The sequence below is a fragment of the Ambystoma mexicanum genome, chromosome 3p (assembly GCF_040938575.1).
Source record: "Ambystoma mexicanum isolate Mex_15411 chromosome 3p, UKY_AmexF1_1, whole genome shotgun sequence".
Lineage (NCBI taxonomy): Eukaryota > Metazoa > Chordata > Amphibia > Caudata > Ambystomatidae > Ambystoma > Ambystoma mexicanum.
Window position 1 is genome coordinate 785,382,875 of NC_090925.1, and position 25,897 is coordinate 785,408,771.

A 25,897-nucleotide genomic window follows, 5' to 3' on the forward strand; every position below is an offset into this window, starting at 1 on the left:
TCCTCCATACGCCCGCCCGCCGTCCCCTCTAAAAGTTTCCTTTATTTTGGTAATGGTACTTTTGGCAATAGAAAAGAACTGAAGGGTTATGTGTGGGGCGGAAGCTCAGGAAGGCGGGGTTACGGTCCCGTGCGGTGGCCCTGTGTAAAAATAAAAGGATAAGCAATCATTTGATGGTTCAAAGTGCACCGGTCCCGCCCCGGAGGACGGAATGGCCCAAAAGTATGGAGGAAAGGGGGACTATGGACTAGGAGTAAGGTAGTCGCTATGGTGAGTAACTTTGTTATTCACAACTGCTACAGTACTTCCATCCTCTCTTTTCCTGGGGTGCTTTGAAATCTTGTATTATTATGAAGGAAAGGAGACTGGGTTTCACAAGTAAATTAATCACTGTAGTGACTTATGTACTGCTAGCCCACAGTTCCTTTTGCGCCGTAGTCCGGCCCACTGTAATTAAAGGTGTTGGGTCCAGGATCAGGACATGTCACTTGGGCAGGGCCACACATGTACCCTGCACCGTTCATTTAATGCAGATATGCATGATGCGCCGGTCCTGTCCCCGAAAGATGGAATGTCCCATTCATATGGAGGTGTGGGGACAATTTGGCTAGAAGTGCAATAGTCACTATGGGGAGAAACCTTCTGGTACACGAATACTAAGTACATTGAAAATGAGGCCTCTGTAACAGTGTGCTGGAGTTGCACTTACAGGTGTAATATTTCTGGGTGTGTCCTAGTTGTAATAACCAAGGGGGTTGTTGTTTATATATTTGAACATGTATTTCTCTTGCAGGCAAGGATGTTGTTCATCAGTTATCTGTATCACTGGGAGATCTGTATAATGGAGTTACTCGGAAGTTGGCACTTCAGAAGAATGTGATCTGCGAAAAATGTGAAGGTAAAGTGGGGTCTGAAATATAATGGAATCCTTTGCGTATTAATGTTTTTTCAATGATTTAAACCTCTTCCTAGCTACAATCATTAGGTCCCTTCAGTATAGCAGTGTTGCTACACCACTTGTGGGTGCTGGATCTGTATCTCTGCCAACAATTTTAATTTGTTCTCCAAACTGCTATTTCATAGCGAGTGGCAATGAAGATTACCCAGGTTTACAGTGCAGGGAGTCTTGATTCTATTAAAGACCGAGAGGCGAGCATTGTGCTTAACTCTTTAATGCTTACTCCTTAGCAGTCTTTCAAAATGCCCACATTTCTTTTATTTTGTATTTCTTTTTTTTTCTTTCTACAACAGTAACTTAAGTTGTGCCCTGATGCCTCCAGGCCTGATGGTGCGTGTTACAAGTAAAACAAATACAAAAAATACAAAATTAAGCAAACCTTTCAACATCAGGGACTACAAATTCCCAGAAGTCCACTGCATTCTAGTAGTTGTGTCTGCTTCAAAATCAACCAATCCAGACTCAGCAAGTCTCCCTTATGTCAGTTTGTCTGGGTCCCTTCCTCTTTCGTTTGTTGATCTGTTCGCTACATCCACTGAACATGAACACCAAGAACCTCGAATTGCACAGCATGACACCTCACTCTTCGAGGCAACCAGGAGACCATAACCCACAGACTAACTTGGATATCCTCTGAAACACACCAACTCTGAGCACCAATGTAGCCATTCTTATGCTTATCACCTGCAAACAAAAGGAAACAGACATACAGTAAGGGCCGGCTTGGATACGCCAAAGACATCTCTTCTATAATCCCATCAAGCATAAACACATTGTTCCAACATCCCCACGCCCTGCGTATCATCTGTGTTGAGATAATGCTCATCTCAGTTTCTTTCACAGAATCCAGTCTCACTGCGCTGTATGCCTGGGTAATCTTCATTAATGTCAAGACCGGAGGCGACCATTGTTTGTTCAAAGCTACTTAGCATTATTGTAGCCACGGAAGAAACTTGTTTAAAATAGAAAGTCTTAATGGTTGCTTTCATTGATGAACGCTGATTTCAAAAATCCTGCAAAGAAACCCTGGCTGAGAAAGCTTTAGAGGCCACGGCTCCCCTCACTGAATGGGCCCCAAAAATCCCCAAATCAATGCCTGGCAGTTGTGTAACTTCTCCAACCAACCTGGCTACGGTAACGGATGCTACCGTGTGAAGCAGCTTTCTCCTAGCTATCAACAGCTGATGCATTCCCACCAGCCTGACACACTCTGTAGCCTTCTCATAAGTTTTAATACACTGTGCCACACACAATTTCGGTTTGTTTAGGAAGTAAGGGTATGACATCACAGATGACCCGCTCTTCGTCTGTTTTGCAATATTAAATGCTACCACCACAGGATAAAATATCTTCCTGTTAATTTCCAAAGCCCTGACGTTGGACATGCTCCTTCAGGACACCAAACAAAGCAACATTGCCAACTTGTACAACAATCTGTGTACTGACAAACACTTGTTCCCCAGCCATAGCTTGAACAGCTGAAACCCTGCCTCAACGTCCCAGGGGAACGAAAATATTGTAGCGAGCGGCTTGCAGAGCTTGATACCCCAAAGTAACCGGACTACAGCTGGATGGACGCCAACAGCTAAGCAGTCTACTTTCTCGTGCCCTGCCGAAATGGCCAACCTCTATGTACCTGCGGTCCGCAAAGCTCATCCGCCCGCCAGAAATTTGAGAACCTGCACTAAAGGAGCAGAAACGGGATGACCACTCGGCTGACCGAGATAGTCCTCACATTTGTTCCTTGCAGCGCCATAGCTCCTAAGCATGGAGGAGAGCCCACGAGTCTCTGATGCACTCTCGACTTCCAAAAGCCCCGGGAAATCACTTAATTGCCTGTAACTCTGCAAGCTAGAAGTTGCAGGGACCCTGCTAGCCCTAGCGAGTGTTCTTGGGCACCAGACTTCACCAACAGATGCAGCTGAAAGGGAATCATCCTTGGAAAATCCTAAGAAAATTCCATGAGAACTGGGAACCATGCCTGGGATTTCCACAACGGCACCACCATCACTATTACTACTTATGCACTCTCCTTGCCGACCTTCACTAACGTCTGAGCTAGCATGATAAATGGGGGGGGGGAGGCGTAATGTATCACCCATCCAGCTGTGCAGGAAAGCGTCAGCAAAACCCCCCGCCTCCTCCCCCAACTCCCCGCGCCGGGTCCATCCTCCAACTGCAATACATGGGCGTCTGAGCATTCAACCTGAAGGCAAAAAGATTGATGTCCAGAAGCCCCCATACTTCTGCAACCACAAAAACACTGTGCTGTTTACTTCCAATCGCTGTCATCTTCCAGGTAAGGGGAGTTCCAATCCGCTGCCACATTCTGCTTTCCTGGAAGATACTCTGCGGCTACCGCCATCCTGTTCTCCAGACAGTCCTGTCAAGTCTTTCGCAAGCTCCACCAATAACTTCAAATGCGTGCCGCCTAGGCGGTTTATTTACCAAACCGCTGAGATGTTGTCCATCTTGCGTAGAATGCAGCAATTCGCCCTATCCTCAATCCTCACAGCAAATGAACCTGCTAACCGCTCCAAACAGTTTATGTGGAGGTTTAGCTCCTTTCGGACCATTTTCCCCTTGTCTCCAGCAGTTGGCACCTTGCGCCACAACCGGATCTTCTTGCGTCTGACTCTATCACCAACTCTGGAACATCTCCAAAGTTCTGTAACCACCATCTTGACTCCATCTTCCTGTCCTCGTCCAAAGTCACCAACTGATGATGCACCGGCCTTGAAGGTGTCTGATTTTTTTAGTCTCTGTAATGCAGTGGCCCTGAGAATGTAGCTTGAATCAATGAAGTTTACCGCCCCATTACGCTAGCTAGACTCCGAAGCGAAATATGCATCTTCTTGAGAGGCCCTCGCAATTCCTTCTTGATCGCTCTCATTCATTGTAGCCTTCCTGGTGTCGTTCACAAACTCCAGAAACTCCACCCGTTGACTCTGCATTAGCTCCGACTTCTCTTGATTGATAAGTAAAGCTAGTGATGTCAGTAACGCACTTACCTATTGCACTTAGTCTATCAGTGCTACTTTTATCCTGCGTAAGAATAATGCGATTGGGATTGTCAGATATGCGTCATTCAAGTCCAGCCTTGCTAGCCAGTCTGCCTTCATGAGTACTTTTCACTCTGTGCAATTACCGCCTGCGGCACTCTGCTGTCTTTAACTGCTCCGGTCTCTGCGCCCTCTCTAATTCCTCCCTCTACTGGGGAAGGTGGTGTCCTGCTGCCTTGATATCCAGTACTGCGCCCTGGGTCCTAGAGGCCTTCAGGTGGAACGCAGCCTCTATATTAACCGGTCCCGGCAAAAACTCACCCAGGGAAAATCTTTCTTATGAATGACTGGGCCTTCTCCAATGCAGAGTACGTCCCCACAAATTTAGTCATTTCTTTAGCAAAGGCTTCTCCGAAAAGCATGCCTTGCACTGCCTCCCCTCCTTCATATATGGCGATCGCCTAACTTGCTATCAATTTTTAGCAGCAAACTTTGAGAAGAGTGCACCGTTGATGTTAGAGGAGGCAGACCGCCCTCTGAGCCCAGCTAGCTATGGTGTGGGCATCCACTGGCTCCCCGGTATCCTTTGACCTCTCTGCTAGGTCTAAATCTTTGCTATCCGTCCTACCAGGTCCAACAACTTGTCCTGACGGCCTTTCCATGCAAGGTTGACACCTTTCCTGACATCCTTGGTCATCTTGGTTATGAATGTAACTGTCTTGGACTCCAGCTCGGGTGAATCCATAACCTTACTAGGAAGATCTGGCCTTGGACACGGCGGTCTCATTGTAAACCGTACCTCCCTTTTCCAGTAGTTTCCTAATACGCTTGGCCTTGTATTCCACCACCTTAGGCAAAGGCAACCAGTTTGTGGACATGGGGTGCTGAATGGCTTCCGGCGCAAACATGTTCTGAATACTGTCAGGCTCTTCTAGTTTGATGCCTGCTGTGCTTGGCCCTGTATGCTCATTCGCACCCTTGCTGGTACAGTCAAAACCACTATAATCATCTTAATTGATATCCACATCATTCTTATCCACATTATCCTCAAATACTGTATAAACTCTGAGATAAACTTTTATTTTTTTCGCCCCTGGAGCAGGGGGAGTAAGAGTGCCGTTTTACTCAGAGGTGATCTTTAATTTGGTTAAGGCATTGGAAATCTCACATGGCTTATTCTTTACCCCTACATCTTGACCTGGGGGAGTGGAAGAGGGGTGTGGGGCTCTTCTGGGTCTTCTTGCTCCCCTGAATATCAACCCCATTCTTGATGTGTCTGGCAGTTGTCCCTTCTCCAGGGCTGTGTGCTCTTTCTCTTCCCTGAGCCCCCTGTCTCTAGCTGTAGTCGGCTGCTCCATTACCTGCAGGCGGTCCTGCAATGGCTTGACTCCCTGCGTCCCTGCTATAGTAAGGAAGTCTCCCAACACTTTCTCTAAGCTTATCTATAGGTCTTTATCAATTTGAGGCATATCCTGCTCCAAACTGTCCTCACTTCACACTGGGGCGGTGCTTTCTGTCTCCGATCAGACCATTTTGTTGTCTTTCATTGTGCCTGGACCCGAACAAAAGCAGGTTGCAAGGACTTGTGATATGGGACTCCTGCTTAATCTTGAGCTACGTGTGCGCTTTAGTAACGCTGCAGTGCTACTGTTCCTCTTGTGTTGACTGAAAGTGTGTTCGCTTCCGTGCCGGCAATATTCGTAATTAGCGTTTTGCCTTGGTCTCGCAAGCACGATTGCGCTAAGCGCAGGTTTCTCCTATAAAGAAAGGACGTGCCTGATGTCTGCGTCAGTGTGTTCTCGTTGAGCACGAGATTGCCCCCTTTAAACCAGTAATGTCCCTGACCTCTGCCTCAGCACGCTCGCGTTGCACGAGAGGGATCCCAGACGGGAAAGATAAACAAAACTAAATTGAAAGGGGGAAGCACGAACCGGTCATCTACTTATGGGTATTTGTAGTCTCGGATGTTGAAAGTTTTCTCAAGTTACTGATTTTAAATTTTTTTTGATTAATTCAATAATAAATAGTGAGAAATGTTGGCGTTTTGAAAGGCTTTTAAGGAGGAAGCATTAAAGAGTTTAAGCATAATGCTTGCCTCCGGGCCTGACATAGAATTGTAATTTTAGGGTAGGGGTCTGAAACCTTTGGCTCTCCAGATATTAAGACTACAACTGCCATCAGTCCTAGTCATTGGTGAAGGTTCATCAGAGTGGTAGTCAAACATTTGGAGAACCACAGGTTTCAGAACCCTGCTTTAGGGGTTAAAGGCACAAGAATGCTCACTAACTACTGGTAATTCTCCAGTTAGCGCAGTTGTTGTGCGGAAGAGCATTGTGGCAGTACCTTCCTGCTGGAGCCTTGACATATTCATTCTGATCAGAGAGTGAGAAGCGCAGTAGTCAGTTAGCGCAGAGGCGCACCCCATTTTATCATCACTTAAAAGGAGTTTTTGTTCCCTGAATTGTCAGGATTGGCGAGTGCTGCTGGTTTTCCATTCGAACCGCCACTCGAACAGCAATAGATATCGCACATTTTTATACTATCGAACATTGTCCCCCCCCCCCCGTTCATTTCCTTTTATTAAAACTCACAATAATAGACTCCGGTTCGCATCTACCACTTGGTGGTAGTTGCGACACACGGTTATCTCGATAAATCCTTGTAATCGTAAATCAACCAAATTGAGTACTGAGCTTAAATTGTTACATTTTGAGCAGTGTTTCATCAATGAAATTGGAATTTGGAACGAAGAGGCAATGTGAGCGGGTCGACCTCTGGTGAGACAATCTAGTATTGTAGCCTTAGGTAGAGCATGTAGCTCGCGGTATCCATGAGGAATGCCCACTACCTACATTTGAAGACTTCATAACTGTCAAGGGCGCATTTGGCAATATTTGTAATCATGGTTCAGTTGACTGTGGAAAAATGGGCGCGATCATCAACCTATTGCCATCTAGTACCAATGGTTTCTTAGTTATCTACTGAAATGGCTTCATGTAAAGAATGACTTGGTGAATCCGGAACCTTTAATACTTCACCTGGCGAGGGTCATGCAGTGGATGCAATTGTGGCCAATGAAGGTCTACACGCCTCATTTGCAAATTCTACATTCAATTTCTAAACCTTTGCAAGTTCTTCCCCTCTCTTCCCTGCCTGTGTTACCGGTGGGCATTGCATGCCAAACGGATCCATATGATGTGACTCTTACTCTATACATGGAGACGACTCCTAAATCAAGGGTCACTTTTGAAGATGACTCCTTTTTGGAATTTTGTGACTCTTTAGATGTCATGCATGGTAGACATATTACCTCTGGACCTGGAACACCGTCTTCACACAGAACGGGTTATGCTCATAGAACTGCTAAGCTTTTCTATTCTAAATGGAGGTTGTTTGATATCTTGCCTGGAAAATGACGTTTGCATTATTCACGTCGTTGAATTCACGTGATTTAAGGTAGTCACATCTGTTACTGCATTAAGTTCATAAGCAGCGTGGAGACGTCGCTCGCTGCTTCTGATTGAACCAACATGGCGTTTGGTAGTTGAAACCTTGATCTGCGTCCTCGCATCTCTTCAGTTACATCTTTGGCTTACTCCTGCGTGTTCCTTCCACACGCGAACTCCTGGAGCTGTATTCAAGAAGTTAGGGCAGCTTTTCCTGTTCATGTGTATCTTTCTACACGCTACCTTCGGCAGCCGTCCATTAGAAGACCAGCGGACGGTTTTTCCTTCACACGCGAGTTCTGGCAGCCTTGTCTGCATGTACTTCAGTTGCGTGTATAAACACACGCGGATGTCTGATATCTTCACGTGCTGCTTTCCTGGCTGCGTGTAAGTGTGTCGTGTGTAAAACCTCACGCGGTTTCCTGAACTCTTAAAGTGCGGCTGTCCTGGCTGCGTGTACTTTGGTGCTTGTAAAAACACACGCTTGTTCTTGAACTCTTAACGTGCGGCTTTACTGGCTGCGTGGAAATTGGTCGCATGTAAAACTGCATGCGGTTTTCTGAACTCTTAAACGTGCAATTCCACACGCAAGTTGTGCTTCGCTTTGGATTTAATCCATGGCACCTGTTATGAGATAACAGGTGGACTTCAATTAATCATTTCTGTTCTATGTGGGAAAGGAAGTATTGCCAACAACTGTTTATTTGAAAGGTGATTGTGCACAGTACTTTGGACGCTATCCTGTGGTGCACCAACCCAGTATGTAGCGTGAGCCTCGTGCCATTTGGGATAAGTTTCCCTTACTAACCTTCCCTCCTTTTTGTCGTTGTTCAATTCTTGGATTTCTTTAGAGACTGGTAGGTGGAGCCTCCAGTTCTAAGTCTACATGTAAGTGTTGTACTAGCCGCTATAACTGTGCTATTAGTGAGAGTTTAAGTTGGGACACTTTCTCATTATACTTTATTATAACCTAGGCTGACTTCCAATGATGTTCCCATGCCCTTTCCAGTGATCCCTCTCTCTGCCTGTTTTGTTAGTCAGAGAGTTGTATCATTTGGAAGGTCTATTTTTGACTTCACTACTGTCAAGTCGTGTGATTCATCAAGGATCCGGAAGAGCCCTACCAATTGTATCCTTTATGGTTACCTGTATCCTTTTTCATAAGATACTTGGGTGATTTATGACATTAGACAAGGTTGATATGCTAGATGCTAAACAGGACACTAATGTCACCAATGACATCAGGTGTGGTAATTCTGAGTGGCCCTTGGTTTTACCATATCAGTGAGGCTTCGTGATAACATCAGATTGGAAACTATGAAGCGCACAGCTCGTATCTGCTAAAATTACTGCATTGCACAAATTATGTGGAGCATGCCCTTTTAAATGAATGAATACTATAATCACCATGGAATCATGCTAGCGAGGAGCACGGCAAGCAGAAAAAGGCTCCAGAAAATGCTGAGTGTATCGTTGACATTTCTACTGTTGCTGCTTCCGCAGCTAACTATAGTAATCTGACAGCTACTGCACATTCAATCAATGAACAACAGACAACAGTTTTGGATCAACTTAACCGATAAAAACCAGATTGCAGACAAGCCAGATTCTCAAACTGTCCACCTCGTTGTAAAAAAACCCAAAAAGGACAGAAGTTAAAGCGAATGAGTGGGAAAAATTCTATGAAATGCCTCAGATCCCTTAACGGAGATAACCATGAATACTCCTACGTCCCGTCCCCTTTCCTCCATACTTGTGGGACATCTCTCCGTCCTGTGGGACGGGACTGGAGCACTTTGTAAAAAGCATCCACATTTTTCCCAAAATGTGTCCCTCCTCTCTTTCCTGCGCGGGGCCCAGCACACGGCCGTAACCCCACCCACCATGGCTCCGCCCCGTGCATCGCCCATCAGTCCTTTTCTCCGCACGATCGGGCCGGACGCACTTGCATCCTCAGAAGATTTTCTTTCCTGTTTTCCTCTCTGGCTCTCGCTAGCGTTCGTTTACTAGTCTCTCTATGTCCTTTAAATTAGATTTTCCAGACTGTTCATCGTGTCACCGTCGCTTCGCGAGGGCGGATCCCCATCCTCTTTGTTTAGAGTGTTTGGGTCCGGATCACCGTTGGGACTCCTGTTTTTACTCTGACTCCCTTTCGGTCTGGGCACTTCAACGTCGGTTGGAGCGGTGGGAGGAGGTGTTCCGACAAACTCCTCCTTCTCATTTTCAGGCGTTCATCGACGAGAAGAAGAAACACCCGGTAAGTTCTTTACTTTTCAGAGCACCCCGACCGGGGGATAACTTCCCAGGTTCCTGTCGGGCCGGGAGGGGCGTTGATCGCTCTGTTACCGGTGGTTCGCCCTGAGGTGCCTGTCGGGCCTAATAATTCTACCAGAGTTTTCTACGAGGGTCTCCGTAAGGGGCCTGAGTACACCGGAGTACGCTCCGAGGCCCCTCCTGTGGGGGCTGTTTGTAGGCCCAGTTCTACTGAGTCGTAGGGTACCGGAGCTTGCTCTGAGGCCTCTCTTTTGGCTTCCCTCAAAAACAAAACCGGGGTGCGCCCCGAGGCCTTGGCTGGGCTTGTGGTTACCGAACGGATGTTCGAGGCCCGTGCCGATAAGGCTCTTACCGGGCCTAGGTCCAAGGTCCCTCGTACAGAGGCTAAGGCTACCAACAGTTCTGAGGGGCCGGGCAAGGCCCTGTTGGGGAAAGCAGTTGCGCACCGTTCCCGCTCTTGTGGTGACACCAGATCTGTTGAGGGGGCAAAGAAGCAAGGTTCTTCTTTTACCGGCATTGCCGAGGCCCTTCCTTCGAAGGCTCAGTTGGCGGTTGGTATGTCGCAGAAACATTCCAGGCCTCATAGTACCGGCTCTGCCAAAGTTCCTTACGTTAAGGCTAAAATTAAGACCAATGACCCATCGACGGGGACCCCTGCCTCACTTCCTCACGTGCCGCAGTTCCCCTCAGATGAGGACAAAATGGCGGCCGTTCCCGCCACGAACACGGCGGCCATTTTAGGTACTACCCCTACAACTACGCCATCGGCCCCTGGTGTAGGGTTCGGTCCTTTGGGTGAACCTAAGGTCCCTTGAGCGCATCCTTACCGGCCGGTTTATGATTGGAACGCCCGGATGCCTCTTCCGCACAATGTTTTGTTGCCCACGCGGGTGGCTCCTTTGATTTATGTGGCTACGTCAGTGGAGGGGCAGGTGTGGCACCCTTCTCCGTTACGTCCCTGGATTTGTCCACCTCATGAGAGGCCTCCTCAGGTTCCGAAACAATCTCCTGAGGACGCCTTTTTCGGTAAATTTCAAGTGCTTATGCGCACCGACCCCATAAGGGAATATTTCAAAGGGCTTTTCAAGGAGATATGTCCACCTGCGCCTCCGGCTCCACCTGTTCCTCCGGTGGTTCCGCCGGCACCTCCCTTGCCCGTGGTGCCTCCCCCTGCTCTTCCGCCTTTGCCACCATTGTCCCCAGTGGACAAGGCAGTGCCTGACACGGCTCAGCAGGATCCTGACCTGTCGGATGACCCTCAAGGCGACCAGGACAACGAGGACCTTCCCCGCTCTATCAGAGCCTTTCATGACCGGGTACTGGACATGAGTTTCTTAGATGGTCTGGTGCCCGAGGAACCCGCTCCGCAGGAGGGCGTGCTTTCTGGGGCGTTCACCTTGTCTCCCTTGGAGCATACCGGCCTGTTCCTGCAGAAGGACCTTCTGGCCGAGGTCCGAAGAGTTTGGGAAAAGCCACACTCAGGACTTTTTGTCAATAAAAAGATTGACGCGAGGTACAGGCTGCATTCTTCGGAAGTCTTGTCGTCTTGTCAGCCTCCCTCCTCCACAGTGGTGGCTGCGGCTACGTTGCAATCCAGACCTGCAGCATCCTCTTCCGCGACGGCTACTCAGGTCTTGGGGAAAGGAGGACAAGCTCCAGGACTCCCTAGGCAGGAAAATCTTTGCCGATTCGGTCTTGCAGCTCAGGCAGGCCAATGCAGATTTGATTTTGGCAGGAGCTAACATGCGGATGTGGAAAGGTCTGTCGGAGTTTGAGGAGCACATTCCGGTCGAGAAGTTGGAAGACTTCAGAGGTGGCCTTTCCAATGCCAGGGTCTTGGCCCAGGATCTCCTGGAGGCTGCGGCTCATCACGTAGACACCTCAGCTCGGGGCCTGATGCTTGGGGTTGATGCCTCACGGCAAGCGTGGCTGCAGGCCACTAAGTTTTCGAAGGAAGTTCAAGACAAGGTACTGGACCTTCCATTCGATGGTAAGGAGCTTTTTCACTCTTCTACTGATGTAGAGCTCACCAAAACCATGGATAATACTCAGACGGCTAAATCATTGTCTGTTCTGGTTAAAGCTCCTTTCAAATCCCAGACACCGTTGTCGCAAAGTCGACCTTCCTCTGGTTTTAGGGGCTTCCTCGACCGCAAATCTCAGAGTGGATACTCCTGCGGGGAATAACCGCTGTAGACAACAGCGTACGCAGTTTTTCTCCCACTCCTCAGCCTCCTCATCAGGTTCAGGTGGCATCACCACCGATAAGCCTGCCAAATGAGGGTTTTCCGTGCTCGCACGAGACCCCGGTGGGAGGATGCATTGCGTCTCATTGGGAGGCGTGGCAGACCATCACAGAAGACAGATGGGTCTTGTCAGTCGCTCGAGCGGGCTTCCGCTTACCTTGACCCCCCCATACCCCACCCCTCAACCCTCTTTTTCTGCTGTCGGGCTCACCCACCCTAAAGGCCGAGGATCAGAAACTTCTGGACCTCAGAGCTGTGGAACCCGTTCCCCTTGGGGAGCGAGGGGAGGGTTGTTTACGGTGCCCAAACCCAACCAGGCTGGGCTGCGCACCATCCTAGACCTTTCCCAGTTCAATCTTTTCCTACCCCAAGAGAAATTCAAGATGATCACGGCCGGCCCGATTTGCTCCTCTTTGCAGATGGGAGATTGGCTCAGCGTGGTGGATCTTCAGGATGCGTACATGCATATCCTGATTTGGAATCCACACAGGAGATACCTCCGCTTCTCTTTGGGAGAGGAGAACTTCCAGTTTCGGGTGCTTCCTTTTGGCCTCAGCTCGGCGCCACGTGTCTTCACGAAGATGATGTCGGTGATTGCGGCCTATCTTCGTCTCCAGGATATCCATGTGTATCCTTATTTGGACGACTGGCTCTTACGTTGGCAGTAGCGGGCAACCTCCAGTCTCTCCTTCAGCTCCTGTTCCATCTTGGGCTGTCTGTGAACTGGCGGAAATCCTCCACGTTGGTCTCACAGGACCTGATCTTCCTGGGTTTTCGTTGGAACACGATCGACTGCTGAGTGTATCTGACCGGGGACAGAATGGCGGATCTGTTGGCCACGTGTCAAATGTTTGCGCAGTCGGAGAGCATGTCGGCCTGGTGGTTCCAGAGGCTTCTGGGCCTCATGGCCTCGTGTGTACTGGTTCTTCCTCTTGCTCGTCTCAAAATGAGACGGACCCAGATGGCTCTTCGGAGTTCCTGGCGTCAGGCTATGGACCCGGATTCCAAGCGGATAATGATTCCGGATTCCATGAGAGTGGACCTGGAATGGTGGTCATCTCTCAGCAACCTGTCGGTGGGCGCGAGGTTTCAGGACCCAGCCCCCATGGTGACGATCATGACAGACTCCTCCCTTTTGGGGTGTGGTGCGACGTTAGATCTTCTTCAGGTCTCGGACCTCTGGTCACCTCAGGACAAGCTCCTGCACATAAATCATTTGGAGCTTCTGGCGATCTTTCTGGCGCTCAAGGCGTTCAGACCGCTCATTGTCAACAAGGTGGTCCACATAAGAACGGGCAATGTGGTATCAATGTATTACATAAACAAGCAAGGGGGAACAAAGTCTCCCCCTCTCGTGGACCTGTCCATCCAGATTTGGGAGTGGGCAGTGCTTCATGGGGTCTGGCTGCTTGCAGTGCACGTTGCGGGCCAGCTGAACAGCTGAATGTCACAGCGGATGCCCTCAGCCGGCGGACAGTGGTCACTAGTGGGAGTTGAATGCGGAGGTCCTCTCATGGATTTTCTCGCGTTGGGGCACACCGTAGGTGGACCTCTTTGCCACAGCGGTAAACAAGAAGCTTCCTCAGTACGCCTCCAGAGGGGGGCTGGGAGCCTCCTCTCTGGGGGATGCTCTCGCCATTCCATGGCACGACATGAGAGCTTGCGCCTTCCCACCTCTGCCTCTAGTTCATCGAGCAATTTGGAAGTTGAAGAACTCTGTGAACTGTTCTCTTCTACTGATAGCCCCGTGGTGGCCGGCCAGGTTTTGGTTCTCAGAACTTGCAACACCTGTCGGTGTATCCGCTGATCAGGTTACCAGTAACTCCCGATCTTCTTCACCAAGGGGAACAGATGTGGCACCCCTCCCCACAATCACTCAGCTTGGCGGCATGGTGCCTGAGTTCAAGTCTTTAGAGCATTTGAGGTTGTCTGCGGATAACATGCGCATTATCCAGGCAGCCAGGAAACTTCGATTAGATCTCAATACAAGAGTAAATGGCTCAGGTTCTGTCATTGGCGTTTGGAGAAAGAGTTGGATCCGACGCTGGCAACGATTGACACGGTGCTGTCCTTCGTATCCTCCCTAGCAGAGTCAGGGGTTCATGTTCTGTCTTGCAGGACTTATCTCTCAGCGGTTTCCGCTTACCTTTCTACAGACCTGTGTTCTTATTCTCTAACTAACCCGGTGGTGAAGAGACATTTTGCTGGCTTGACACGCCTCTACCCTCCGGTTCGTAGTCCACACCCCCCTTGGGATCTAAATGTAGTCCTGACGGCGCTGTGCCATAAATCCTTTGAGCCAATGGCTACGGTTGACCTCAAGTACGTGTCCTGGAAAGTGTCCTTTCTGGTCGCCGTTACCTCAGCGAGGAGAGTGAATGAGCTCCAGGCATTGTCGGTGGAGCATCCTTTCTTGGTCTTTCACAAGGACAAGGTAGCCCTTCGGACAAACCCGGCTTTCCTACCGAAGGTAGTTACCGAATTCCATCTGAATCAGTCGATCTCCCTTCCGGTCTTTTTTCCGAACCCTGCCTCAGAGGCTGAAAGGGTTCTACACTGTCTTGACGTCCGAAGAGCTCTTAAATTCTATTTGGACAGGACTTCCGAGCTTCAGAGTTCTTCTCAACTTTTTGTGACCTTCGGTAACCCTCAGGGCAGGCCGGCGTGTAAGGCATCTATTTCCAGATGGATTGCCGCCTGCATCACAGAGTCTTTCACCGTCCAAAAGCTGAAACCTCCTAAAGGTATCCATGCACACCTGGTGTGGGGCAAGGCAGCCGCGGTTGCTTTTCAGAAATAGTTCCCTGGGAGTCCATCGCTAAGGCAGCTACTTGGGCCTCCCCATCTGCTTTCTGTAAGCATTACTGCCTCGATATGAGCTCTAGAGCTGACGCTCAGTTTGGTCAGGCTGTGCTAAAGAACCTGTTTCAGTAAGGTGTATTTCCATCCACCCATAGTTCCTGTAAGAATGGGAATCTCCCACAAGTATGGAGGAAAGGGGACGGGACGTAGGAGTATTACCAGGTTACTCACCGTAGTGACAACCTTACTCCTAGTCCATAGTCCCCTTTCCTCCATACGCCCGCCCGCCTCCCCTCTAATAATGTTCCTCTGTTATTGCTAATGGGTCTTTGATCCTGCGATAGAAAAGGACTGATGAGCGATGCGCGGGGCGGAGCCAAGGTGGGCGGGGTTATGGCCGCGTGCCGGGCCCCGTGCAGGAAAGAGAGGAGGGACACATTTTTGGAAAAACTTGGATGCTTTTTACAAAGTGCTCCGGTCCCGTCCCACAGGACGGAGAGATGTCCCACAAGTGTGGAGGAAAGGGGACTATGGACTAAGAGTAAGGTGGTCACTACGGTGAGTAACCTGGTAAATCTTTGCGATACCTGGGGAGAATGATTCGGCTATTACCAACAAGCCCATTGAGAATGCGACCAAAAGAGCTAAAACCAACAGAAGAACAAAAAAAGCAACTGAACTTTTTGAGCTTTTGAACACTGTCTATTGTTCCCTTTTTAAAGAAAATGCAGCAAATGGCAACCCCGCTAGAGGGTGTGGAAGACTGGTTATTATCAACATTGACAGTCGACCTAATGAATCTTACCACACACAGTATTGAGGATGCTGCAGAAATAGAACTGTTTGAACAACTGGCATTTCGAATAGTCCGAATAGTCGAATAGTCCTCGAGATCCCAAGTTAAATGGCTGGGATGCAAGACCTGATTACAGGATGAAGAAACCATCTACATATCTGAAGTGTATATCCTGTAACTGGCAGTCTAGGTATTTGCCAGCAAGAATTGATGCTGCAACATGGATGCTGGGCATTAAAAGTATTTTTAACAATCCAGACTGTAAAATACTAAACCATTCTACGATACTATTTGATCTAGTACCTGCTCGAAGGTTGATGGAGTCACACGACTTGGAACAAATAAGAGTTTACGAGTGAATCAAGTTCACTCATAACGAAGTTGGACTCTGTAATTTTACATTTGAAATCAAGACTGATTTAGAACTTAATTCTCACTCAAACCGATGTTCTATTGTCAATGTGGATTGGTGTCTTTCCTTCGTCAGTCACCAATCAAATGAGACATATTGAGCAGGTAGGGCACGTGCGAAAGGTGCAGTGTGCCAATCTTGTAGATTTAAAAACAATGAAATGTACTTGGAAAATTATGGTAAAAGGATTGTTTCAATTGCCCCTTCATTTAATGCAGAGGACGGTTCAAATTTGAAAATAAGAGACTGGTTTGGTTGCCTGGGGTACTGACCAAGGAATGTGAAATCAGTTCAGTGCGACCAATGGGTCATCTTTGATCTTGCTGAATTGACTATGTTGTCATGGAACACTTACAGCTACAACAGCTTCATTGACACAAATAATTTAGATTTTAGTATTGGTCATTATCCAATACTAGCTGAGGTACCCAGCGTTGCCCTTGTCCTGACCAAATGGTGTCTCATGTGCCCTGGAGGATGTTGCTCTTGTCCTCTTGTCGGCAAGTCTTGCTTCAGTTTGCTTTGGTGTCTCATGTGCCGTGGAGGATGTTGCGCTTGTCCTCATGTCAGCAAAGCTTACTTCCGTCTGCTTTGGAATCTAATTTGCCCTGGAGAAAGTTGCTCTTGTCCTCATGTCAGCAAATCTTGCTTCAGTTTGCTCTGGTATCTCATTTGCCCTTGAGAAAGTTGCTCTTGTCGTCTGGTCGGCAACTCATGCTGCTGTTTGTTGTTGTGTTTCAGAAGCTCTTGATATTCGCTTTGCATTAAATGGAACTTTTCCAAGTGATGTTTGTTATTTTTGTGTGGCATGTCAGTCACTCAATGGCTTCAGCACATGTAAGAAAATGTCCAAGAAAGATTCATTGTGCTCTCCTCTTGTGAATGAACTTAAGTAAACTGTAACCCTGCCATTTCCCATATTTAGAGTGGCGCGATTTGTGTTTTTATTTTTTTTTGCAAATTGCTTTTGTATTTAAGATTGTTGTATCCAAACAGACTATGATCTTGCACCAGACAAAAGAGGAATCCATGCAAAATGTGATAGACGTGGGTTCAATGTGTGGATTTGTAAAGCCGGACAAACATCCACACATACATACATTCCGCTTTATATATAAAGATTTCTTTTACAAGAAGTCTGGCACACTGACTAGTTTATAATGGATGGGTATTCAACAGTCTTAAATGCTGTCAAAGGGCAGAAGGGCTATCCAGCCGTGGGTCTCTTAATTGGATTCTACAAGTACTGGGTTGATGTTAAGGAATGGCTCACTCAGTGTGAGGCGGTTGTGGCAGCAAGTGCATCATGGAACTGTATACTAGTATTGCTTGTAAATGTTAACAGGAGCCTGCTTAGGATTATGCAATCACAGTTATCTATGTAAATTACAGAATTATTCAATTAAAGGTCTGACTGCATTAGTCCAAAATAGATAATAGGGGGAGATCTTAACTTCCACTGGATGGAGTATTGCAGTTCGATGAACCAAAAAGGTGCCAGCAAAAGAGGGTTAACTTGGAATGATATGGTGGCCAAGTGGAATTTACAGAGCTAACAGCAATTAGGCGGGGGGCATTCACAGCTCTTATACTTCTCTAGCATAAGGTCTTGCAGGGATTCACATGCTCATGAAAATACCCTGTCGTCAGGCAGGGAATCTTTGGTAAAAAGAAAGCAGTTTCACTTTAAAACTGAAAACTGCTTGTCTCCTCTTACAACCACTGTACTGGGTCCTACTGCCTCTAGCCAATCGCACTCATCCTCCTAAGCAACACCCCTGGTGACCATCTTCAGATTTTTACTGCCTGTTTCAGTGTTTGGAGTCCTCTTGCTTTTCTCAAGAATTAGTTTGCTAGTTTTCGATATGTTTTCTTCAACCTTTCCCTCGTCAACCACGACGCATTGACTACTGGCAGTGGGGATCCGCTGTCGGCGAAGTTCGGGTTCCATCGCTGGATCTTCTCTCCACGAGTTTCGGCATGCCTATGGTTGGGTTTACTTCTCACCTCTGCGATGTTTGAAGCGGGCAAGACAAGTCTCTTCATGGCCTGTAAAAACCTGTGCCCTGAAGAGGTGCCGATCCTCAACATAAACGTTCAAGTGTTTATATGGTCTACCCTCGTACCACGATGAAGACGGATGTGAGATCTGCCATGGTTTCGTTTCGTTTAAAGACCAAGAGATCGCTATCGCAGGTTGGTGGCATGGCTCAAGGAGGAGGACGACTCTGGCGCAGCTTCCGGGTACAGTGATGCCTCGTCGAGGACCGGCAGGTCCCATGAGCATGCTCCCGCTGAGAAAAAAGCGGTTGAGGTCTTTTGAGGATGCTCCTTCCAAGGGGATCCAAAAGAAGGCGAAACGTCACGCATCTGATAACACGAAGGTCGCTGCTGTTGCGGGATCTGGTTCGGGAAGGGCTTGTTTCCAGTCGCCAGCACAATCGACGGTAAGCCGACCAGCTGGTGGGTTGCCTTCTGCAAGAAAATCACTTACCCATATGTCCACTTCAAAGGATAAGTCTTCACAGGAGAGACCTGCGGGGGAGGTCCTTCGTCGGCTCCCTCGTCTTCGTCAGCTTTGGTCCCAAATACCCCATCAACCATGCCCTCGTCTGTCAGGGCCACAGCCTCGTTGACTACCACTTTGTCGACCAAGACCTCCACCTCGTTGACGGCTCCTTCATCAATGACCACGACTCCGTCGACTAATGACACTTTGGAAACCACATCTTCGACATCTACCGTTACTTAGTCAACGAGAAATTCAGCAGTGACCATCATTTCCACAGTCACGACAACGCAAAGGGTGTCTTTGCCTCCATGACTTTTGTCGGCTGTACCGACTATTTGCAAATTGCGATAATCCCCTCCTTCCTGAAGGAGTTTGGTAGAGTAAAGGAGTTGCTGCCCCATCCGATTTTTCTGCTGGCACCCACAAGAGTATCTCCGCCGGCACCAGTGGGGTCTCTAAGGGATTCTCCCCACATCTACAGTAGCTTGGAGGCTGAGCATCTGCCTGCAGGGTTTTACCCAGACCATGAGGGGGGCGAAGAGCCTATGTCAAAGGAAGCTTCTCCATACCTTCCTTTTGCTCCTCCAAGATGTTTCAGCCCTGATCCATTCTCGTTTCCACCCAGGCCAGCCGCTGGACATTCTCACCGCATTGCACACTTAAAGGAGGAGATTTAGCAAAAGCTCCATACTGCCCAGGCTGCTGGCCTCCTGCCAGGAGTCTTCCCCCTCCCCCCCAAACCAAGTCCTCCCAGAACACAGCGCAAGCCAAGTCCTCCTTTGCCGAAGCCCCCGCCCCCTAGGGCCTTGACACCAGTGGAGGAGGAACCATGTGCAGAAACTGGCACGGCCACCGATACCATGGCAACTCATACAGACTGTTTGATGATTATGACCCTGCTCGACGAGCCCGCCAGGGCTTCGCCACCGGATGCCATTTGGCTCCTTCCACGCCATGATCTCACGGGCATCCAAACGTTTTGGCATGGTGCTGGAGGAGAAGGAGGGATTTCTCTTTCAACACCTTCAGTCCTCGAGAAAGACAGTCATGTCAGTCCCATAGTTGGACGACTTCTGGGCGGAAGGATTGGCATTAGGACAGTTTTCTAAAGTCCAACTAAGGGCTTAGCAAAACCATTCTACTGAGACAATATAAGACTCCACTCTTAATATAAGGCTGTACCACCTGAGTATATGGTAGCATAGACAGTGCAGCCAGGCTTATTTTAGGAGGGAGAGAGGACTGTAGGAAAGTATACCGAACCTTTAGTAAACCGATGATTCAATAGAAACATTGACAAACAGAAATATTATTAAAAAATGAATTTTTATTATAAATACAAATAGGCCAATTTAAGTCTTGGGGTAAGTACTGGTCAGAGTCATAAACACAATGCTAGAAGGTACACAGACCAAAGCATAAACCTTCTTTAGAATTTTTAACAGTAATTCTAGGGAAGTCGAACCTCATTATACACATTTGGTATAGGCCACATCTATTCATGGGGAGTGTAAACCATGTTACTTTACAGTAAGTCAAGGGTAGTAGACTGTCAGTTATGCAGTGACGCTCAACAAAGTAATCACACAGTAAACCAACCTGCAAATATACTTTTCTGAATAGTGGAACACTCATTCAAGGAGCAGTAGAAACCTATAACTATTATTCAAGATAACGCACAGTTATACTAGGTTAGTAAGACCTTTTGGTGTAATATATATAATTATAGTTGCTTTGCAGATCAGTGGAACACACACCAAGGTCAGCCTGACGTATTTTAGGATGGCACAAAGCTAACTCAAGGATAGTAAAACCCATATACTTTCTTAAAGGAGCTACCAGCAACTTAAAGGTGAGTATAACCTAAGGCAGACATTTTGTAGACCGGCTAATAGGCTAATAGCAAGTCATGGGAACCAAGACCCAATTGAGGCACTCATACATTTATATCCTAACAGGAATAGTAAAGTGAAGCCAGCAGAACAGCATTATTTTTGGGGAAGAGGAACAAGCACTTCACAGGTGAGTAAAGATTGTGTGTGTGTGTTTGTGTGCATATATAATTACTTTCTAGAATGGCACAACACACATTCAAGGTAAGTAAAAACCTTTGTAATGGTCCACTGAGTTACAGTTACCAAGCAACTCTTTCACAAGTAAGTACTTAGCACTTGTTATACTTTTCCAGACAGAATCCTTTACTTATCCATTCCTATTCTATTGCATGAGTTCACTCAGGAGCAGAAGAGGGACCCTAGTGGTCTAGGAGCCAGCTGTAGGCATGATGAGATAGGCTTCTATTGCAGACAAAAGTTAGAGTTCCTTTGGAGACTGTTCAACAAGTAAGTAGTTCACTTTAAAGTTAGTTAGGGTCAGAGACTTCAGAGAAGTCACCCCCGGGAGGATTCCAGCAGGGGCCTGGGTGCACTGGATGAGAGGGCTCCCAATCACAAAAACACCCCAAAGCTTTACAGAAATCGCACAGGCTTAAGGTAAGTAAATACCCCAACCAACACACTACCTTAGCACGGAAGAAGAGTTCGAGCAAGAAGACTTCGGGATCTGCAGCCAAAAAAAACAGGTTGCTAAATTCCTTTATCACGAAGACAGAAGGTAGGACCCTGGAAGGGCTTTTGCAGCAGGGATCAATGGGGAAGGCTCCTGGCAAGAGTTTTTTTCACGGCTGGATGTGGCTCTGATTTTGGCGCCCTTTTCAGGAACCAGAGGAAAAAGGCTGAAATCGTTGTTTGGATTTGCGTCTCTAATCTTGTCCAGCACTCTGATGAGGGGACTTCAAGGACTGGAATCACGCCTCTGGAGGTCCAGCAGGATGCCCACAAAGTTTCAGCAAGATTCCGAATTTGGAAGACTGTGCAACGCCCGATGGCTCGAGGTCCCAGGGTATTGTATTGCATCCCCGCAATGTCACATCACGACGTGGGATGGCTCAAGATGCAGGTTTTCTGGAGTCTAGTGGATCTCACCAGCCTCTGGATCAGGGTCATCGTTTTTGGAGTCCCCAGGTCGATTGGAAGGAGGGCTACAGCAGGCTCCGGTTACACAGCAGACTCTGTCACTGGAAATCCCCTGAGCCGTGTTTTCTTAATCTTCCTCTTCAGGTTCAGCTCCAGTGGTCGACTAACTATTCAGCTTCCAGGATCGGTCTTTTATGCAGAAACCTAGCCAATCAAACATAATTGCAACATTCAAACTAGGGGTGGGGTGATTAGCAGTCTTTTCAGGACAGCCAGCCTCCCAGTTTGAACTGAATTCTCGCTGGCGGGCTGGAAGACAAAGGGCTCCAGAGTTTTGGTCTCAACCCTCGCATCATGCCTACAGTCTGGAGCCTGGGCAGGCTTGACTGAGGTTTCTTGCTGAACATAAAATTGACACAAAGGATTTTCCCACCCTGTAGGTCAGGGGAAGGAAAAAGAAAGGACAAGGAACACTAAAATGGTGAAAATGAAGACGCAGGCCATTTTGGTAAAATAAGCACCAATGGGTGCTTTCAACCGTGGAAGCAGAAGTACAGGGTCCCAGACTCTGCTCCCAGGTGCCTGAAGTCGCAGCGCTCTCCGGGCTCAGTGGTGTCAGCTGCCTCCTAGGAAGTGCTCGTCCAATCCTTTGTCCTCTTCCATAGTGCCCCCGGACCAGGAGAGCAAGAAGCTTGATGCAGTGGGCAAACGCATCATCTACACCGCAGATTCCACTATCTAGGCTGCCAATTCTCTCGCGATTCTTTCGCATTACGACAGGGAGCTTTGGTACAAGCTTGGTCGAATATTGGATTTTACTGGCAGACCAGGCAGAGGCCATGGCGCTGTTCCAGTAAGGTGAGGTGGCGTCCAATCACGGTGGTGCTGGACGTAGCAGACTCTGGGTTATGCCATATGGTCAATCGAGTGTCACTTCGATGCCAGGGTTGACTGAAGGCTACAAACTTCTGGGCGAACGTTGAGTCCAAGGTCGTGAACATGCCTTTTGATGGGGACAACCTATTTGGGAAGGCGTTAATGAGATGCTCTAAGCTATCAAGACTTAACGCAGATGGCGTGCTCTCTGTTGACCCTGCAGCAAAGATGGTTGTTGTGTTTTAGTTCCCCATGAGGAAGGGTCTCTAAGTCCTCCATATGGGGGATGCGCCCACATATCGCGCAAGAAGCTCCCTTTCAAACCACACCATACCAGGCCAGTCACCATGAATGCCTCTCTGGATGGGGTGGCGGCCCACCCAGGCACAGATGCACGCCAGAGGCCTCTGGCTCCCTGGAGGAAGAGAACTTCAACATAAACGTCCTGGAGTTCCGGGCAGTCGTCTTGGCCCTCAAATCGTACCAACCTCAGCTGTTGGGGAAGGTGGTGCGGATCTTCACGGACAACACCACCATGTTCTACATCTGGAAGCAGGACGGGACGTGCTCTCCCTGTAAGCCCAGTCCCTATGGAACTGGGCCATTCTTCTGAGCCCTCAAATCGTTCCAGCCTCATCTGCAGGGGAAGGTGGTGCAGATCTTCACGGACACCACCATGTTCTACATCCAGAAGCAGGCTGGCAAGCGCTCCCCTGTGCTCTCCCTGGAAGCCCAGTTTCTGTGGCACTGAGCCATTCTTCAGGGCATGTTCCACATCCCCTTTCTCCTGGCAGGCACCAAGAACACCATTGCAGACTCGTTCAACAGGGAGCTGCGGTCATGCCACGAATGGGAGCTTCGGTAGGCACAAGTATCCCTTGTCTTCCGCAACTGGGGTCCACCCCAGAGCCACCTGTTGGCAACGGTGGCCAACTCGAGGTGCCAGAGGTATCCACAGCCAAAGAGCCTGGTAGGTGCCTTTTCGTTCCCGTGGGGCGGGCTCTCCCTGTACGCCTTCCCGTCAGACTTTGCATGGTCACAGCAGATCTGGTACCCAGACCTGCTCTCCTCTGTCAGTGGCTCCATCCATTTGGCTACCTCCACTTCCCGATCTTCTCTCCAGAGAAAGCGGAACAACTCTGCACCACGACCCAGTATCGCTGAACCTCCCGGCCTGGCTCCTGCAGCCCTAGAGTTTGGGCATTATTCTGTGCTGCGTGTGTGCATCGAAGATCCTGGCCAAAGCCAGAGCTTCCTCTACGCTGTCTTGTTATGACCACAAATGGAAAGACTTCTGTGTGGTGCAGGACTCTCGAACCTTTTGTTTTTGGTCCTTTTGATTCGACCCTATTTGATTCGAACCTTTAACCATTTCGTTTCAATATCATTCTCCCAGCCACTAGACTGCCGACGGTGTTTTGCATTAGGTGTAATCCTCATTGCTCCTTGCCTCTTCCTCTTCTTAGTTTATGTTCCTTTTATTTGCTATCTGATATTGAGCAATACTGTCAGTAAAATAAGTTTTTGACGGGTGTGATGGCACTATGCCACTTGTGCATGGGTAATGGTCCAGTTGTTGAAGGTTGTGATGGCATTATGCCGTTTGTGCATGGGGAATGGAGGGAATCTTTTAGGGATCTAAAAGGGAAAGGGGAATACTGTGTATCACCCGATGTCATGTCATCCCCCCCAAAGGTTACCTCCTTCCATGTAGTTCTCCCTCAAATAGCTGCCCCTCCAGGGTCGCAATCAGGTAGCGGCTGCCTCCTGGCCATATGAGAGGCTATCTCAGAAAGGAGTGATAACACTCTGTAGGATGAGACATCTACATTCCTACCTCAACGATTTCCATGTACAGGGGGTGGAAGGTACTATAAAGGGGGATGGGTAGACATCCCTGAACAAGACAGCACATCTACACTTGCTAGGATTCTCAATTTCTGAGTTAATTTCTCTCGGTCCGTGTAAAATATAATGATATGATATGATATGATGGGTTATTTATAACGTGCTTAATAACCAGAGGTTTCTAAGCACGGACCCGGGGATCGAAACTGTGTTGCTCCGTGTCATTTTGCTTCCAAAGCGTGCATGTTGCTTCTGAGCTATCCTCCTGAGACAGTGAGTACATCCACCACTTGTCTCACCAGTGGAAGAGTGTATAATTGCAGGCTCTGCATGCCACATATCCAAGAATACTTGGACTGCAGGTGTGAACAGAAGAAAGGAAGGAGTGCTGGTGTGGGGAGGTATAGCTTTTTCTGAGCTATAACATTCCTTTGCCATGTTATTTGGTGGATGCAGGAAGCCAATCTGATGTGTGTAGCCCTGCTCCAGACTAGACCTCATTCTCACCTCAAGGTGGTGGGACGCCTTACTAGACCTCTGGGTGCATGTACACCTTAGACCCAGGGACCTAGGTCAACAACTGTAAGCCACTGCTATCTTGAATACACAATGCTGGGTCCTTAACTCCTTGATGCCATTGGTCCAGGGCAAGGTGGTTTGCATTTTCAGACCACACTGAGATGGGTATCCGGATCCACCCAGTCATCCGAGGCTGGTACAGTGCCACACATCTAACTTTTTCAAAATCAATTTTATGACCAATTATGCTTTAAATGTCTTCTAGATATGTCCTAGTGCACCTTTTTTATACAGTTGCAAACTCAGTTAACGGTCCCATAGTTACATTTGTATGCACTGATGTATTTACAATCAGGCCAACTAGGCCCAGGCCTAGGGTGGCAGATTGCCAATAAACTGGCTTCTTATAGCTGTTTATTTACAAAATACCGTCCTTTTTTAAATGTTTTATTTTTTATTTCTCAGTCTAGCTGAATACTAAATTCCCTTTCTGACAATCCAAGGATTAGCTGTTCAAACTTTGATATATGCTTGATATTCGCAAAAGCTTTGTTAGTGTGATCCAGTATGCATAGCATGCATAGCAACCTGCATGTAGCATGTATGAGGGGTGAATATTGTGAGGGAGCATGGAACATTATTCAGAGGTGGCAAAATCACCCATCAATCTGGTACATGCAGGATCTTCTCTGTTTTAAAGCCCAGGGCCCCACGTGAATGCTTTCATTGGCTGAACCACTCTCAAATGCATTTCCTCCTGCTCATCCTGATCTCAACATTTCGAGTAGTGTCCTATAAGCTTTTGTTCTCCAGCATGGGGTCTGGCATGGATTCACATGCTCATGAATATTCCCCGTCGTCAGGCTGGGAATCCTTGGTAAAGAAAAAACCAGTATCAGTTTCGTTTCTGATCTGTCTTTCGTAGTAATAACCAATCACTGGTCTCTGCGTCATACTGACCACAGCCAATGACTGCCCGCTACCTAAGCACCGCCTCCGGCAGCCATCTTCAGATTTTTACCGCACGTTCATGTGTTGGGATCCTCGTGCTATTGCTCTCGAGCGTTAGTGCTATTTTTTTCACGTTTTTTCTCAAAACTTCGTTTTTTCCGGTCAAAAGAGCCTCAAGCTCCACCGACTCTCCATCCGATCAACGGGGACCCGTGTCGGATTCGTCTGCGCCCCTCAAGGGTGAAGATTTCGTCGAGCTACGTTTTGGAGGACTCCAGAA

The 25,897-nt window shown here is 48.2% G+C and overlaps 1 protein-coding gene across 2 annotated transcripts in view; it reads left to right on the forward strand.

Moving 5' to 3' along the window:
* Positions 1 to 25,897, forward strand: part of LOC138580874 (dnaJ homolog subfamily A member 4-like) — a 325,024-nt gene that overhangs the window by 244,884 nt on the left and 54,243 nt on the right. For both annotated transcript variants that reach the window (XM_069651762.1, XM_069651763.1), the window contains one exon: positions 794 to 898. In XM_069651762.1, the coding sequence (XP_069507863.1) occupies positions 794 to 898 (105 nt within the window). The remainder of the gene's footprint in view (positions 1 to 793; positions 899 to 25,897) is intronic.